Source organism: Anguilla rostrata, chromosome 5 (assembly GCF_018555375.3).
Source record: "Anguilla rostrata isolate EN2019 chromosome 5, ASM1855537v3, whole genome shotgun sequence".
Classification (NCBI taxonomy): Eukaryota; Metazoa; Chordata; class Actinopteri; order Anguilliformes; family Anguillidae; genus Anguilla; species Anguilla rostrata.
In genome coordinates, this window is record NC_057937.1 from 55,032,903 (window position 1) to 55,050,208 (window position 17,306).

Genomic DNA, 17,306 nt, shown 5'->3' on the forward strand with positions numbered 1-17,306 from the left:
AAAATGGTCCGTCACAAAACGGTTAACCCTGTGCAGCATTGTCAACCAAGTTCTGTTTCTTGCACTGAAAAATTTATCAGAAACAGGAACCGGGATTTCAAATTCTGCCTACAGTCGGTGTGTCTACAAACAAACAATGTATCGCTCTCAAATATTCCTACGGGCAAGATGAGAAAAGAACGTCAGTGTGAGAGATTTAACGGGCCGTGCGATCTGCTCTTTGAAAGGGGAGGGGGTCAGACGTCTCTCTTCCTGTCTCATGACCACCGCATTGCATCTCTGCTTCAGCCTGCCAGGGGTGCGGCAGGTTTGTGGGTAGACCTGCACGTGGGACGATGACTCGGCGGTGTGTGCCTCAAAACCCCACTTCACTTCCTGTCAGAGCCACAGGTTGTCGGGTATCCGCTTACCAGAGCTGATGACAGGCCTCAGGGCCTGCGATCATCAGGTGCTCTTTGATCACCTCTCGGTGACCGGGCCAAGAGGCTGACCCCTCTCGGAGGTGCAGAACCAGAGCTCCGCCCACAGATCCACCCCCTCGGCCTGGTCCAGCCGGAACCACGTGCCCGCTGGCGTGCACAGTTCTGCTTCTGTGCCCTTGAGCAAAATCCCTCAACCCAGGGCTGCCTGGAGATCTACCGTCCCGCAGGTTTTCCCTCCAACCACAACAAAGCACACCTCGTTCGAAAGAATCCATACAGGATGGTAGAGCTCCAGGACCAGGGGTGAGCAGCCCTCAATTATAATGTCTTCAGTACACATTCCAGTAAGCAAACAGATCATATGCAGGTATAGGTAATGTAGACCTGACTGGTTTCGAAAGACTTGACTGTGAGAAGAAACGCACACTCTGACCCTCTCAGGAAGGGCTGGACTGACCCCTGGGGCAAAAAATGGCCTCTCAATACTTAATATCACAAAATGTATGAATTATGCTTCCTTTAGAAATGCTGTTTTCATTATGTTTCCTTTATATTGCCTATCGTTGTACATTACAATGAAAGGGTTTACATCTCACCATTATATGTTGTAGGGCTTTCATTTTGAAATGCCACTACCTCTGGCATGTAATCTTATTTTGGTAAAGCATTCTACATTTTAATAAAACTTTCATTTGACTGATTTAGTACAAAAGTGCAAAAATATACTATATGTGTGTGTGCTATTTATATGCACACACTCATACTAAATGCATATAAAAACCATGCCAACACTAAACAGGACAAATATTGCATATGTCACATTGAAGTCTGCTTTGTGGAACTAAAACCCATTGATCTATTATGCTGCTGTGGTGATCTGTTCAAGCTGACTGGAAGTATTTGCTGTTAGCTGTGAGATGTACCATCTGCAGCGTATGAAAATACGTTTTTTTATTCTTTCACAATTTCCTGCAACTGACGGGTGAGGGGAAATAGTCTGATCAGGAAGTGCTGAAAAATGTCCCAAAAAAAAAAAAGATGTCGCTGGGGCAAGGCGATTCCTCTGACAGCAGATCACCATCGATCAAAATGGAGCTTGATGTGGCTTTTCTCCGATCCATCAGGGGTATCCTGAAGGTGGGCGAGCTGGTAAGGTTACATATTTCCGTTAAGTCATGGTGCACCGGTTGTTTAAAGCTCTGTCAAATTCAAATGGCAACCCCTAGAAGGTGTGACAGATTGACAGTCTCGTATTTGAGGGAATACACCAGCACGATAAAATACAGTAGAAGCCATTTTGGAATGTACTCATTTTGGCATGGGTTTGGAGGGGAGGGGGTTCCCATCCTTTAAATTTCCTGATTTTGATGGTATTGTTCTTTCCTCCTATCGAGTCCTTTAGAGAGACAGCTTAGAACTAACAGAAAACTGAACAATGATGACGGGGATTACATGTGGAGATCCAGACCTGCATTGCTTCAGTATATAACAAGCTGCATAAATGGACACAATGGTTTTTTTTAAACGCTAAAGCTCTGTAAGTCGCTCTAAATAAGAGTGCCTCCTGAATGCTAGTAATGTAAATGTGGAGACGTTAACAATGGCTGCAGAAGAACCATTGCCCTCTAGTGGATATTTAAACACACTGCAATCCATGGAGCGTTAGGGTTATGCTGACCGATATCAGCTTCAGAAGAGCATCCAGTTCTGCTTCAGTAGGTTCATTAAGGAACAGCCTCTTCCAGTAAGCAAACCCTTACTTATCAAAAAAGGTATGCAACATTAAGTTTGAAGAGTGCCTTCCCAAAGTAACTCCCACAAAATGGCTGACGTGCTCTTTTCTTTTTCCAGGTGACCGCTTTCGTAGCGATGGTGTGTTTCGCGACGGCAGCCGGCTCGACTTACATCGCCGCCAGCTGCTTGGAGCTCCTGATAACTGCCGCCCTGCTCGTCCTTTACGTCTTAAAACTCAACAAGAAATTCACCTTCTTCTTCTGGCCTCTCATTGTGAGATGTCTTCTTACTTCTAACACGGCGTCGACCCGTGGACTCATTTTCTGAGGCGATTCAGTTTCAGGCGGTTTAAGGGAGGGAGCTGAGGACTGTGTGCAAGCTGCAGTGTGTCTGTGTAATAGGGAGCCTGCCTGCCACCTTTGGAAAATGAAACACATAAAGCTTTTACACGGAACTGAGCATGTTGTGAAGGCTGGCCTGTCTTTACTTCCGTTCAGGTTTTCCTATAATTCAGTGTAGCTACACTGCTCGTGGGGAGAGAAATAATACTTTTTTTTGTTCTTCCCACAGGATGTTTTTAACTCAGTCTTTGCGGCCATCTTCATGTTCATCATCTGCGTAACCGCTGTCTCCCTTCACTCAGCCAAAGGAATTCTGGGAGGTGGGGTGAGTCCACATTAAAAACCGACTCAGAGTCGCTTCTACACTTGACGTGTGTACCAGTCTGGACTGAAGTTAACCCAGAAGTGACTAGCGTTCTGGGATGTGCTTTCTGAATTGTGGTCACTCCAGCGGACTCCAGCAGGGTCAAAGGATGAGGTAGTGCTATTGTTGGTGAATGCGTGATCAGGCATTTTTGCTGAATTATATACCGAGGCACTGCTCCTAGACTCCCTCAGACCTGGCTTGCTGCCTAGACCAGATAATTATATAATTGTATAATTTTCACTGTCACATTTAAACCAGCACTAAACCAGACCAAAACCAGACCAGGCATTAAACCAGACCAAACTGTACCCCTTTTTGTCTACAAGTGTGAAAAGCGCTTACCCTCTATTACCAGCTCTGAGATATATTTAATCTCCCGTGGGGCTGTCTGACATTTTGTTTTTTGCTTTAAGAAGGATTTACTGCTTCACTCTTCTCTTCCCCCCCCCCTCCCCCCCATTGGCAGATAGTGGGCTTGATGGCAACAGCCCTGTGGTGTGGAGACGCCTTCCTGCTCTTCAGAAGGATCACGTTCAACCAAGCAAGGACCACGTCGGTTCAAAGGAAATGAAGGCTTTGTGTTAACAGGGGCTCTCACCGCTGAGTGTATGTGTCGGCTGGTTGCTGTTGAGCGCCCAATACAATCACCGTGGAATACTGGTCTGTTCTGTTTTGGACCGGAAATGGGAATTACAGTCCCTCCATAATGTTTGGAACAAAGAAATATATATTTTTTTTAATTATTTGGTGGTGTACGCCACAATTTTAGATTTGTAATCAAATAAATCACGTGAAATGCAGCTTCTCAGCTTCTTTATTAAAGGGTAGTCTTATACATTTTGGTTTCACCATGTAGAAATTTCACCCCACTCCCCACCATTTTCATGTTTGAGACATATTGTCCCAAGCCCTTTACATGCAATGACAGCTTGAAGTCTGTGACCCATAGACATTACCAGGTGCTGAGTATTTACTCTGGTGGTGCTCTGCCAGGCCTGTACTGCAGCCATCTTCCACTCCTGCTTGTTTTGGAGGTTAGTTGCCTTAAATTTTTACATTACATTACATTTATTTGGCAGACGCTTTTATCCAAAGCGACGTACAAAAAGTGCATTTCATGGTCATAGACAACTGCTAAACACAGGTTCAGTAAGGTACAATACTTATTTTGTACAGCTATTTTTAGCCAAGAACACAGTTTAGTTCACACAGTGAACACTATTCAGACCTAACCTCTGCAAAGCCAACTAGGCAGAAGAATAAGCTACAGTATTAGGACAAATACAAATTACCAAAAAGTGCTGGGATGGGGCAACATGTAACAAGTGTCATGAAAAAAGGGGGGGGGAGATTTAGAGTGAAATATACAGCGTGGTGGTGGTTAGTCTAGGTAGATGGGTAGTGAGGGGGAGGTTCGGAGAGGGACGGGGAGTTCGTTCCACCACTGGGGAGCTAGGGTGGAGAAGCTCTGTGATCCCTTTGGAGCGGAGTGGTCGAGCAGGCACATAGAATCGAGTCATGTCCTGCAAGTAGATGGGGGCTGTCCTGTTGGCAGCAGTGTAGGCAAGGGTCAGGGCTTTGAACTGGATCCTGGCAGCGACCGATAGCCAGTGGAGTGATCGCAGCAGAGGAGTGACGTGGGAGAATTTGGGAAGGTTGTAGATGAGTCGGGCAGCGGCATTCTGAATCATCTGTAGTGGCTGTATGGCACAAGCTGGCAGGCTTGCAAGGAGAGAGTTGCAGTAATCAAGGCGAGAGGTCACCATAGCCTGGACGAGCAGCTGGGCGGAGTGCGTCGTCAGGTATGGTCGAATCCTTCTGATGTTGTACAGAAGGAATCTGCAGGACCGTGATGTTGCCTTGATGTGCTCCTTGAGGTCCAGTTGGTCATCCAGGACCACCCCCAAGCTCTTGGCAGAGTGAGAGGCAGTCACTGTGGTGCCATCAACCGTGATGAGAATTTTCTCTTCAACGAATGAAACTCATGTTCAGTTGGATTCAGATCCGGTGTCTGACTTGACCAGTCAAGAATATTCCAGTTTTTAACTTTGAAAAACTCCTTTGTGGCTTTAGCAGTTTGTCTGGGTTCATTGTCTTACTGTAGGTTGAAACACCATCCAATGAGTTTGTGAATGTTTCTGATCTGTCAAACAGACATTTGGAGGTTTTTCTTCATTATGATGAGAATTCATTGGTCAGCAACTGTAGAGGTCTTCCTTGGCCTACCAGGTCCTTTGTGATTACACCAGTGTTCTCTTTTTTTTGTAGTGATGTTCCAGACAGTTTATTTTGGTAAGCCTAAGGTTTGACCTATGTCTGTGACTGTTTTTCCTCATTTCTCAGTCTCCAAACGGCTTCCTTGACTTTCACTGGCACAGCCCTGGTCCTCATGTTGACAAATGCCAACAACAGACTCCAAAGGCAACCAAAAGCCTAGAATTGAAAACTAGTGCAGTAATTTCTACGTGATGAGACTACACAAATATACCCTTTAATAAAAGCTAAGAATATGCATTTTATCATGTGAAATGTTTGACTACAAATTATGGAGTACAGGGTCAAATATATATATATATATATACATAGGAAGTGTGTATATATATAATTGTCCTAAACATTACGGAGGACACTGTACACGTTTGAATGGAGTGCAGCTTTAAGGAGAGGAGAGAGCACGTGGGCAAAATATCAGCTTGAAGCTCTGAACATTGAAGATTTTTTCTGTTGAAAAATAGTGTGTGCCAATCCATTCGCTACAACTTTTTACAATAAATACGCTATTATGAGTAAAGTCATTATAACTAAGTATTGTTGGTGGCTTTCTAAAGAAATACAACTTAAGACACACGTTAATTACATCGAAATAGAATATTCTAACCATCCTTTCAACTTTTATAACGACTACCCTAGTAAATCTGTTATCGCTAAGCAGCAAAGCTTTGGGTTAAATCTGCGTCGGCTACACCCCTCTAGTGGGGTCAAACTCAAGGATTGTTGTATGAATTGTTATGTTTTACCAACACGTCCATAACTGGACAAAGTCGAAACAAAAAGAGGCTGAACGTCGTGCACGTACGTATAATTACACGCAAAGCCTCGAGGGTGTCTTAGGCTCCATCCTCGCAACTAAGATAACTGCCTCCAGATTTTCAGCGTGCAGATGCTGCAAATTTTGTATTCGTTTCCGCAGTGTCATTATTTCCGTTTCCACTCGGAGAAACGCGCTCTGGCTTTGTATGGTGATATACGTATCCAGCTGCTGTCAACTTCTGGAGTTTGTAATCCGCTTTACCTACATTTCGCCTTCGCCATGGGGGACATTGAGTCTCCCGACTCGACTCCAACGCGCCAGGCTGGATTTTTCGCCCTTCTCCCAACCAAAGAGTTCGTCACTTCACGGAAAGGGCAACTTCTCATTGCTGAAGTGGTAATGCCGTTTACTCCTTTACCGATTGTCCACTCAAGATATCGAACTCTCGTCATAATCTCCATTGTTTCGCTTTTCCGGACGCAGCTGCTACATCAGCAAATTAAGCCGCCCGTTATCGTTTTAATAAATGCAGAATATATTTTGCGTATAGTTTGGGTTTGTTGAAGGAAAGTAAAGCAAAGTTTTTTGTTTGTTTTTGTTAATGCAATGAGCCACGACAGAGGTGTATCAGCTGTGTCGGGTTAAAAAAAAAACTTCGAATATCACTTCGTTGTATTGGATAGTTATTTTTAACATCAGTTTAGAATGGATGTGTACCTTATACCCATTTAGGTCGGATCCTGCATCTATAACAAAGTTTCCATTGCATTTTGGGAGGGGCGTTCAATTTTCAGTAAAGATACTTGTCGTAACTGGACTGGACATAACAGAATAAGCCGGCGTTCTTTTGTTTTTGTTTTTATAGTTTTCCTATTATTTTACGCATGTAGTGCAAAATATCACGACTAAAGGCCTTATCTGGTTTATCCCAAACATATGGAAAAATATTATTTCCTATTTATTACCACTACTACTGCTACTACGGTTATTAGCTTATGGCTGATATCACTACAGCTACGAATAATCATAAAAGACAGTATAATTATTATTATTTCTACTATGCATGCAACCGCTCTTATTTGGGGAGGCGTGTCTGTGATCACGGGCAAAATCTCAATTTTACGTCGTGAGTCATTGCTGAGGGACGTGTTTTCGGAATCACATGACTTGTGTATTATAGCCACGCTTTTATGAAAAGTAGCATTTAATTCAGATATTTTCTTCAGATTCGCACACACTTATAATTTAACGAGGCCTACCGTTTTTCGTCCGTAATCCGAAACATTTTTTTTTGCAAATAATATGGAATTACAATTTTGCTAAACTCTTTTCTAAGTTAAAGATTTAAAATCCCCTTGAAACTGAGGAATGGTATGGGGTCTCCTAAATCAGTCACTTTCTGTGGGCTATTTAAAGCTGTAGCTCCATTGCATATAGCTACTGGTGTTTGTTAGAGCCAATCACTTAATCAATGAAGGTTGATGAAAACGTGTTTAAGATCTACCATATTTGTGGGGCAATAAAAGCCCCACTGATTTCACTGAGAAAATGAAGGCATGATCTGACAGTTCAGAAGTCTTGGAATATACATGTTGTACATGTTTTGTTCAAGGGATGAATAGCCGTAGTCTTAAAAGTACAAATAGACTCATACACAAATATAATATATGGTCTTAAAAGTACAAATCTATCTTCAGTAGACACTACAAGTGTATAATCAAGAACAATCAACAGCTTGATAGAATCCACAGGTTGCTGTTATGGTTGGAAGGAAAACCAGCACAGAAAGGTGGGAACCACAATAAATAAAATACCGACTGACTTTTCTGAAACTTCAGGCAGTTACATATGCACGTTGAATTATGGTAAATAACCTTTATTTAATGATCGCAGTGTCCTTTAAGGCCAGAGGTCTTGCAAAGAGAATGAGCGGGTCCACCCCGATACATTTTCTGTGAACATACGGTTGACCATACCGCGTGGCGTTTCATATCAGTCATAAGATCTGCAGCTAATGTGTCCTCCTGATGTGGAAGCGCATTTGGCTGCGCCGCAAGTAATGCAGTGCGCATATGTGGCCGGACTCCGGAGGCCGTCTCGTGCAAGTTAACGGAGATACGGAGAATGCCGCGTCTCTCTCGCTGTCGTGTTCGTAATCGTTTGTATTTTAAGCTGGTTTTGCGAGCTCGCTTAAAATATAATGCTCGTCATCGTGACCATAGACTTTTATGTGTTTTAAAAAACCACACGCGTCGATGACGAGAAAAGCCTCTAACGAAAGCAGAAATGCACTGCTGTGGCTTGTGGGCCCTGCTGCCACCAGATCCATCTGGCGTTTAGGCGACTGACCTTTAACTCTAGGTTGTTGCTGAATCTCCAAGGCAACCAACACAGATTACATCAGCAATACAGCTTTAAATACGACGCATTTCAAGATGCCAGGACAATACGTCCCTCCAGAGTTTTCCTTTCCACTGTTGCCGTAGACCTGCTTTTTGATAGCAGTAGGACGGTAACGGTAATTCTTGGTGCTATTAAAAAGAATGGAACATTATAGCCGTCACCTATGTACATTCCAAACATCCTCTGCAGACCAGCTATGTATTTTGAGCTCTCTGGCAGCCTCGTTTCTGTGTTTGAGTGTACTATATGCATAATACAGGTAATACTTATGGTCAGTGAATATTTAAATTCATCATTCGCTGATCAACAACAAGTGAGAGCCTGCGTGTCAGTGGTGTTATGTCACGTATGTTTCGGCTGTTCAGCTGTGGTGTGCAGTGTGGCCCCTTCAGAAAGAAGTGTTACATTTTCAAGGGCAGAATGGCTGTAGGAGAAATGTGGCTGCTCTCCGAAGTGTTCACTTCATTCGTTGTTTTGTGCAGTAGCATAAAACAACTTCATGAAGCTGCTGACACAATTTGATTAAAAAAATCAGTTGAAATAAATATATTGCTCATATTTAAGTGACTTTGGAGTAAGGGGCCTGTTTTGTTCAGTATTAAGTCTGCCCGTGCCGTAGAATAGACCTTTTAAAATGAGGAAATAAAGGCATTTAAATAACCTTTAAATAAGAAGAAGCGGAATTATTTTTTTAAATGCAGAACTAGCACAGGGGCGCAGTGTGGAGAAATGTCACAGTGCCATCTGCTCATTCACAGCAGCACAGTTTCCATCAGAGAAAAGGCCGACTGAAGCTTCCTGTGCCATTTTGCAGAAAGATCTGCAGTGAGAAGCGCTGTTGCTCAGGGCAGCCTGGTCTCTGCCCTCGGGCTGGCTTTTCCAGTGATCTGAGCATTGCATTACATTACATTGCATTGCAATTATTTAGCAGACAATTTTATCCAAAGTGACGTGCAAAAGTGCATATCAAGGTAATTGGAACAATTACAAAAGACAGGTTCGATGAGGTGCAATACTTTCTTTGTACAGTTATTCATAGCCAAGAACACAGCTCAGTTCACACAGTGAACGTTGTTCTGACCTAAACTACGCTAAGCTATGCCAGGTCAAACTGATCTGAGCAGCCCTGTGCTACACGGAGAACAGCTCAGTGAAAACCCCCTCCCTCCCTCCCTTCCCCACCTCCCCCTCTTCGCAGGAAATTAGAGATAGAGCTTCGTTTCACTTCGCTATCGAAGCGGCCTCTCTTCTGGGGCCTCTCTTGCCGTGAGGCCACGTCTGCCAGGCGACCGAGGGGACGTGTGCCAGCATTGTTAGCCGTGACCTGGAAGTGCATCTCAGATGCCCCACGGGGGCCCCTCCTGGGCTTAATGCAGACAGACTGGCTCGCTGATATCAAAGGGCCCCGATCCTCCTTTGAACACAGTGCTGTGTTAATTACACACTAGGCTGCTTATTTTTGTAGGCACGCGGACGGTTCTTTACAATCGTGGATTAAACGAACCGTGTGTTTATAAGGCAGAATAATTGTCATTAATTATCGTCATTAGTAACGTCTACCTTGTCCTGTGCTCACTGACCTTGCATGCCTTGGTCCCAGCAGTGTTGGCCTTTGGCAATGTTCTTTTGGGTTTTCTAGATGTTTGGCTAATTGAAACATTGTAATATGTAGTTTATTTCTCAGAGGTTTGCTCTCCTGCTGTTTTTTTTATATCAGATGGTGCCCCGTTGAGCGTCTGTACATTTTGTTTGCGCTTTTAAATATGCCTCAGTACAAAACAAAAAGCAACGTCCTCTGAACCCACTGCGTATAAGTGTGTGTGTTTTTGTGCTCCTAGCTTGCCAGCTGTTTTCCTTTACTGCTGAAGATGGGAAGGAATCCAACTCTGAGTGTGTGCAAGACAGATCTTAAAGAAATATTTCTGGCTTCAGATCAAAATGAACCATAAGGTGAAGTCTGAATGCATTCCCGTGTTTCAGCACTATGGATGTGCTTGGATTTCACTGGAGAAGGTTCCAGAACGAACATTTTTTTTTAAACCAGAGGTATCCTCTTCTGGTCCTGGACAATCCATTTTCTTTTAGAGATGCCTCTCAACCAGCGGTCGGTTGACGTCTGGAACAAGACGTGATCATGTGATCCAAGCTCTCGTTTCAACCGGTGGGTCAAGTGAAGTAACTTGTGGTCTTAGAAGTAGTGATGTGTGAACGAGGCTTCCAAAAACAGCAAAATGGCCAGAGGTCCTGTATGCAGTAGCAGTGAGTCACGTGACCCAGTTGTGTTTTTGATGTGGAGGAGAAGTCTTTATTTAAACAAGTCATTGATGACAGCTTATTGTTCCCCCTTCCTCAAACCTCATTTTCTTCATCTGTCCTTGGAACAAAAATAATGTGTGGATCTCCTGAAGCTGAAGTAGATGAAACGAAGTTTAGATCGAGGCTGAAAAGTAAAGCTGTACAGCTGTATATTTCTGGCTTTATACCACACAGGGTGGCTTTGAAGTAGCATGCCAGGAATTGTACAAGCATTTATGTAAATACATTATTAACGCTGACAGTTGCTTCATTGGTCTCTGTGCGCATGTACTGTGCCTCCCAGGGTGCCTACATGCTGAAACATATTTTAAAACTCTGAAAACATTTTTTTTTTTTGTTTTATTTTGAAGGGGGGCTTTGAATCAATCATCAGAGGGGGTTATCTGTATTTATGTGGCAATGTCAAAATCGCAAACATCTTCATCAGACGTTTTTGTTGTGGTTGCCAGCGAAAAAAATAAGGTATCATCATAACTTCACACACAGCATATTGTATAGCAATGGAAAGCATGCACCAACATGTTCTTCATAAGTGCATATGACTTTTGTATTACGCTTCATATTGTACCAATATTGTAACTAAGTATCTTTTAATAATTTAATTAATAGTCTTAAGTTATGAATTATGTAGCTGAGTATATGATTCCTATGTTTCTCATTGGTTTCTAGTGGCAGGAGTCCCAACACTAACCCATGCTTTACTGTACTGGAAGCGTTATACAGCAGGATGTTTCATTCAGCACATTTCTGTTTATAGAGCGCTTTTAGATATTAAACACTGGCCCAGGTGTCCAAAGCTGCCTAAATCTACACAGCCGGCTGCCCTGCCTCCTTCGCTCTGTCTCTATCTCTATCTCTCTCTCATTCACTCTCTCTGTTTCTCTCTCTCTCTCACTCTGTTACCTCTCTTTCGTTTTCTCTCTCAATTTCAATCTCTCACTCGATCTCACTGTTCTTTCCCCATTTCTCTCTGTGTCTCACTCACTCACACTGTCTCTCTCTCTCTCTCTGCCTCTCTCTCACTGTGTCTCTCTCTCTCCTTCTCTGTCCAGGTCCTGTCCTTTATCACCTTTGTGTGTTTCGTGGCGTCCACGGCAGCCTCCTTCATCACAGCCCCCCTCATCGAGTTCCTTTTGGCCTTCTTCCTCCTCTTCGCCTACTCCACCAAGATCAACGAGCGCTTCAAGGGCTTCCACTGGCCCCTGATGGTGAGTCCCCATCCTGCCCACCAGGGGGAGCTCCTCCATGATCTGGTGACTTAGGGCAGTGTTTTCTCAACCCTCGTCCTGGGGACCCACTGGGTATGCTGGTTTTGGTTATAGCCCCATCTCTTAATCAATTATGGTTGTTGAAAATGTGTTCTACCACAGTTGTGCGACTAAACTTATTTTAAGACTGTTTGGCTTGTTTCCATTTGCTTTCAGTCAACTCCATTTATTTCACAGAAACGGTTTCAGGTTTCCACACGGAAATGCGAGGAAATGTGAGCCAACTGATTTCACCTGCCAGTTTGTAATTTAATCAATTAAAAATGTTACCTCTTTCAACTGACGTTTGTGTCTAATTAACAACAGTTAGCAGCTCATTTCAGGGGAGAGCTTGTTAGTGCGGTTGGAACAAGAACCAGCCTACATTGCGTGTCTCCAGGACCAGGGATGAGAAACACTGACGTAGGAAATCTGTAAATCCGAGCTACCCTATCCTGTTCCTGGAGATCTGCCGTCCTGTAGGTTTTCATTTCAAAGCTAATATGGCGCACCTGATTCTACTAATTAGCAGCTCAACGAGGTATCTAGCTGTTTTATGAGGTGCGTTTTGTTAGGGTAGGAGTGAAAACCTACAGGCAGATCTCCTGGAGCAGGGGTTGGGCAGCCCAGCTGTAAACGGTAAAACCTGGGTTTGTCATCCTTTTTTCTTTCCTTCTTAAAGGATTTTCTGCGCTGCGTCAGCGCTTCCATCATCTATTTCATCATCTCCATCATCGCCGTCTCCAAATACACAGACGGGGCGTCCAAAGCAGCGGGGGTGAGCCTGACTTTAATGACCTTTTTCAGTTGCGCATTGCTGGCAGTGACCTCGACTAGAGCCAAAGTGCTTCTGTTCAATTCCCTATGAAGGTGAGGTGTGCGATGCGGGCCAAAGTCATGCATAAAATGGAGTGGCCACTGTTGTTCTTTTTTAGCGTTTCTGTGATAGCCATTTGGGGGCATTTGTGTGCCTACTTTCAGTTACATGTTAGCTATTACAAAACGTTTGTTTTGAATGAGCATTGTTTTGTGCCTTAATGGGTCAGTGGTCTGCTTGCTGTACATGTGTGTTTGAGCAGTGCTGCCTGTTCCATTATTTATTTCCATTATTGCACATGCCTTTTCTTGAAAACGCTCATGTGTGCTGTTACTCCTAACATTGGCAGTGTGGGGGCATATTGTGTTACGGGGGGGGGGGGGCATGCTGGCGCCACATGGCATTAACCTGGCCCTGTCCCATTTTACATCTGCTTTCAGAGCAGTATTCATATCAAAGGCTCTCTCTCTCTCTCTCTCTCTCTGTCTCTCCCTCTCTCCTTCTCTCTCCCTCCCGCTCTCTTTCTCCCTCTCTCTCTCTCTCTCTGCAGGTGTTTGGGTTCATTGCGACCATTGTCTTCGCTTTGGATTTTTACCTGATCTTTAACGACCTCGCGAATTTCCTCAAGCAAGGCGGGGACTCTGCTGACGGGCCACCAGCAGGTAACACACTCGTTTCTTCTCTCTCTTCTTTTCTCTCTCTCTCCACCTGACTATTTTTTCATTGAAGAACTGGAATTGAGGGACTACATTTGGTTGGACACTTGGACCAGTTAAGGACCACTTATCAGCTGTGTGTGTGTGTGTGTGTGACCCTTCTAGTTATGAACTTTTACCCAAGTCCATTTTGAACTACCCACATTTTTTCAGAGTAAAAAGTTCAGTGTAATTCTGAATTTGACGTGCATGTTAAGACAGAAGTGTTGGATACGTTTTCAAAAAACTCTAGGGTTCCATTTAAATGCAGGAGCATAATGTTTCCTACATTTAACAGGCATTTCCACATTCACTTTTCATCGTTCCTCCCCCACCCCTGCCACAGAGGGGGACAAACAAGGAATCAGGAAATTATCATTCTGTTTTCAAAAGCCCCCCCCGTTTGGGGCCTCTGAGTTCTCCGCGCAGGCTAGCCTTAGCTCATCCCTCAGTGCTGGATTTTGTGAGTGAATACAGGGGGTTTCCCCTCATGGCTGCTAATCGTGGACAGTGGCCATGGCTCTGGCCCACATGCTCCAGCTGTAAGGAGGAGGGGTCAGAGGTCAGCAGTGAGACAGTCCACATGGTGTGCGTGAGATGCACATCCACAAAGGACACATTGAGCACCACTGAATGGAGGCCTTCACAACCCATATGAAAGCTTATCGCTCCTCATTTTTTGTTGCCTAAAAATGTTTTATCTTCTCCAAAATGGGAGCGCCCATTTTTGGAGAAGTTGTATTCGTAAACCCAGCTAATTTCTGCAGTGTTCTCCTGACTATCCAGGAGAGCGTAGACAAGTGCACGCTCTCCGTCTAGACTTGCTGCCAGACATAGCCCCATGTGACCGTGCAGTTCACCAGCTCAGTCAGCCTGACCTTTACATGTAGCTGAGCCACGCTATCTACACCAAAACCTATTCATTCTGTGGCAATGTGGGAAGTAAACCACCGTCAAAATGTAACTTACTAATACAATATATTACATTGCCTAGTTTACTTTGCATGCGATTATGTGATTTGCGCAACAGACATGCATGTCTAGAGTGACACACACCTTGCAACTGACATACTGAAGATGAAGTTAAATTTTTTAATATATAATATGAATATCTAGTTTATGGGAATGCAAACTGGATATTCACCTCATTAAAGGTGCAGCGGAAGGGATTCTGAAATCCCTGTTCCCCTTCTCCACTAGTCCTGCACTGCATAGAGCCCCGTCAGCATGGTATTCATGTCTGTAAATCGACCGTAGCACTGAAGAATGTCCATGTGACATATCGTCGTCTGGTTTTTCCTGTATTCTGGGAATTTCCATTGCATCCTGCTGAATGACAAGTTAACATCCTGCTTTTCAACCAATGGTAGGGAATAGAGGACCCGGACGTGGCCTTGAGCTAAGGCCAGTTTCTGTTTCCTCCTGAGTATGCCGATCCTGTCTTTGTGTTGCAGATAATGACTCCGATTCAGACTCCGACTGAAACTCGGTTCTCAAGAGGACCCCGTGACCGTCCACAACCGTGCCCGACAAGACAACGCCATTCCAGAAGATGTGAGGTCATCCAGGAATCAGAATTTTATTGCAACTTGCAATTATTTAAAAAAAAGGTTTGAGCGTTCTGATCCGGAGTCTTTGAGACTACGGCACAGGGTTTTGTATTTTAGCCTACCTGGAAAAAATGTGATGGGTGAAGCTTCCGGAAAGTCCATATGTGAAACCCTCACGTGTTGCCAAAGATTGTGTGATTTGGACCACTCATAAAGCTATGCCTTGACTTTATACAAAGTGATTTATAAACCTGTGTTACTATCGTTATGGCTAGGGGCATTGAGTCGTTAAAAAATGAAATCCGACTTTTTGAAAACTATAATTATATAGTGTTTTTTTTTCTTCAGCAGTTCAGACAAATGGCAAACCTGACAAATCTGCATTTCTGTGCCTTGTTTACTATAAAGCATCATTTTGGAGCTGTTATTGACAGTTCTTTGCAGCATTTGTAAATCCATACAGTAGTTTAGATGATTTACACATATGCAAGCATTTATGCCCTTCAGTATTTGACTTGCTTTATGGCAAGTTGGGGAAGAGAGGATGAGTATACAAGTGACACTATGGTTTATTTCTTGCTTTTACATAGTTTATTCCTAGGAGAAATAATTTAGCATTTTTCTATTTTATAATGTATAACACGTTTTGGAAAAATAGTACGAAAACAGGGGCACTGGATACCCCCAAGCCCAAATCCAAAATGTTAAAATGTGTTCTGCTTGATTCAGAACTGGCTTTGAATGCCAAAACTGAATGCTTTCTTAATTTCGACTTAAGTGTACTGAAATGTTTACGCTACAAAACCCATTGGCAGCTGGCTGGCTGGATACACCATCTGCCCAATGGCTAACGTGCTAACATAGATGGCTTGGCCTGGTTCTTAAAATCTGTGAGATATATTAGCATTTCACTGTAAATAGATTCACACTGCTACCCAGCTGACAATATAATTTTTTTATAATGTTGTGGCAATGCTGTGACAAGCATTACCTGGGTGGTTAGCCTTCTAGCAAATCACTGCCCAAATATCTTTGCCCACTGAACTGCTATTAAGCTCAATTAATCTCAGGGTTCCAATATAGGAAGCCTTATCCTTCCATAATAACAGCGCTAAATAATTATGCATTATGCAAGCACGTATGCCCTTAAGTATTTGACTTGCTTTATGGCAAGTTGGGGAAGAGAGGATGAGTATACAAGTGACACTATGGTTTATTTCTTGCTTTTACATAGTTTATTCCTAGGAGAAATAATTTAGCATTTTTCTATTTTATAATGTATAACACGTTTTGGAAAAATAGTACGAAAACAGGGGCACTGGATACCCCCAAGCCCAAATCCAAAATGTTAAAATGTGTTCTGCTTGATTCAGAACTGGCTTTGAATGCCAAAACTGAATGCTTTCTTAATTTCGACTTAAGTGTACTGAAATGTTTACGCTACAAAACCCATTGGCAGCTGGCTGGCTGGATACACCATCTGCCCAATGGCTAACGTGCTAACATAGATGGCTTGGCCTGGTTCTTAAAATCTGTGAGATATATTAGCATTTCACTGTAAATAGATTCACACTGCTACCCAGCTGACAATATAATTTTTTTATAATGTTGTGGCAATGCTGTGACAAGCATTACCTGGGTGGTTAGCCTTCTAGCAAATCACTGCCCAAATATCTTTGCCCACTGAACTGCTATTAAGCTCAATTAATCTCAGGGTTCCAATATAGGAAGCCTTATCCTTCCATAATAACAGCGCTAAATAATTATGGCTTTGAAAAAGCTTTGTGTGCTCTCACTGATTGTACAATCATTTATTTTTATTTTACATTGAAATTGGAAAAAAACAAAAACAAAAAAAAAAACAACCAGATAAACATATTGCCACTTGTATTTATTGGCCACATTCATCATTTGTTTTTCCTCTGTCAGATTTTCCCCCCCGAGGAACAAAACCTGTGTTTACTGCACTTTCGGTGCGGCCATTTTGACTGCAGAAATTCAGATCACGTCGCGTTCTGGAGGCAAATCATCTGGCAGGCTGCAAAGCCAACAACATACTACTTGTCTGAAGTGTTCCTACATCATGCGCAGATGTCAGACCAAGTAAACTCTCATATACAGACACGCTCACACACTCAATCTCTCTCTCATACACACCTCAAACACAAACACACAAAAGATATCATACATAAACGTGGACTTGAAATCCTTCAGAGACCTGTGCCTGACTGACTGAAGGACAGAGCCCTAATCAGTCAGGTGTACAAGGCCTCAGTTCTGACCCGTCACACACGCCCATGCCCATAAAAGGGGCTAGAACCGCAACACAGGCCTCCTTCAGTTCCTTTAACTTCGCTGCTCACCAATAAAAATCTAATTACCA

At 43.3% G+C, this 17,306-nt stretch overlaps 2 protein-coding genes across 4 annotated transcripts; both read left to right on the forward strand.

Annotated features, from left to right (window-relative positions):
• Positions 1 to 1,411: 1,411 nt before the first annotated feature.
• Positions 1,412 to 3,664, forward strand: LOC135255709 (proteolipid protein 2). 2 transcript variants are annotated; one of them, XM_064337237.1, is made up of 4 exons: positions 1,412 to 1,559; positions 2,274 to 2,429; positions 2,727 to 2,822; positions 3,331 to 3,664. In XM_064337237.1, the coding sequence occupies exons 1-4, from the start codon at positions 1,461 to 1,463 to the stop codon at positions 3,433 to 3,435; spliced, it is 456 nt and encodes a 151-aa protein (XP_064193307.1). In that variant the 5' UTR covers positions 1,412 to 1,460; the 3' UTR covers positions 3,436 to 3,664. The 2 variants fall into 2 exon arrangements, with proteins under 2 accessions (XP_064193307.1, XP_064193306.1); XM_064337236.1 differs by having other exon boundaries at positions 1,414 to 1,571.
• A 705-nt stretch (positions 3,665 to 4,369) lies between these two features.
• Positions 4,370 to 15,350, forward strand: cmtm3 (CKLF-like MARVEL transmembrane domain containing 3). Of its 2 annotated transcripts, XM_064337234.1 has the most exons (5): positions 4,381 to 6,291; positions 11,667 to 11,822; positions 12,544 to 12,639; positions 13,229 to 13,340; positions 14,828 to 15,350. In XM_064337234.1, the coding sequence occupies exons 1-5, from the start codon at positions 6,025 to 6,027 to the stop codon at positions 14,854 to 14,856; spliced, it is 660 nt and encodes a 219-aa protein (XP_064193304.1). In that variant the 5' UTR covers positions 4,381 to 6,024; the 3' UTR covers positions 14,857 to 15,350. The 2 variants fall into 2 exon arrangements, with proteins under 2 accessions (XP_064193305.1, XP_064193304.1); XM_064337235.1 differs by lacking the exon at positions 14,828 to 15,350 and having other exon boundaries at positions 4,370 to 6,291; positions 12,544 to 12,731.
• Positions 15,351 to 17,306: the final 1,956 nt, after the last annotated feature.

Coding starts and splice junctions, on each gene's coding strand:
- cmtm3 (XM_064337234.1), top strand. CDS start 6,025: ATGCTGCAAATTTTGTATTCGTTTCCGCAGTGTCATTATTTCCGTTTC. Junction 11,823..12,543: donor GCTTCCACTGGCCCCTGATG/GTGAGTCCCCAT, acceptor TCCTTCTTAAAG/GATTTTCTGCGCTGCGTCAG. Junction 13,341..14,827: donor TGCTGACGGGCCACCAGCAG/GTAACACACTCG, acceptor TTTGTGTTGCAG/ATAATGACTCCGATTCAGAC.
- LOC135255709 (XM_064337236.1), top strand. CDS start 1,461: ATGTCGCTGGGGCAAGGCGATTCCTCTGACAGCAGATCACCATCGATC. Junction 1,572..2,273: donor TCCTGAAGGTGGGCGAGCTG/GTAAGGTTACAT, acceptor TTCTTTTTCCAG/GTGACCGCTTTCGTAGCGAT. Junction 2,823..3,330: donor AAGGAATTCTGGGAGGTGGG/GTGAGTCCACAT, acceptor CCCCATTGGCAG/ATAGTGGGCTTGATGGCAAC.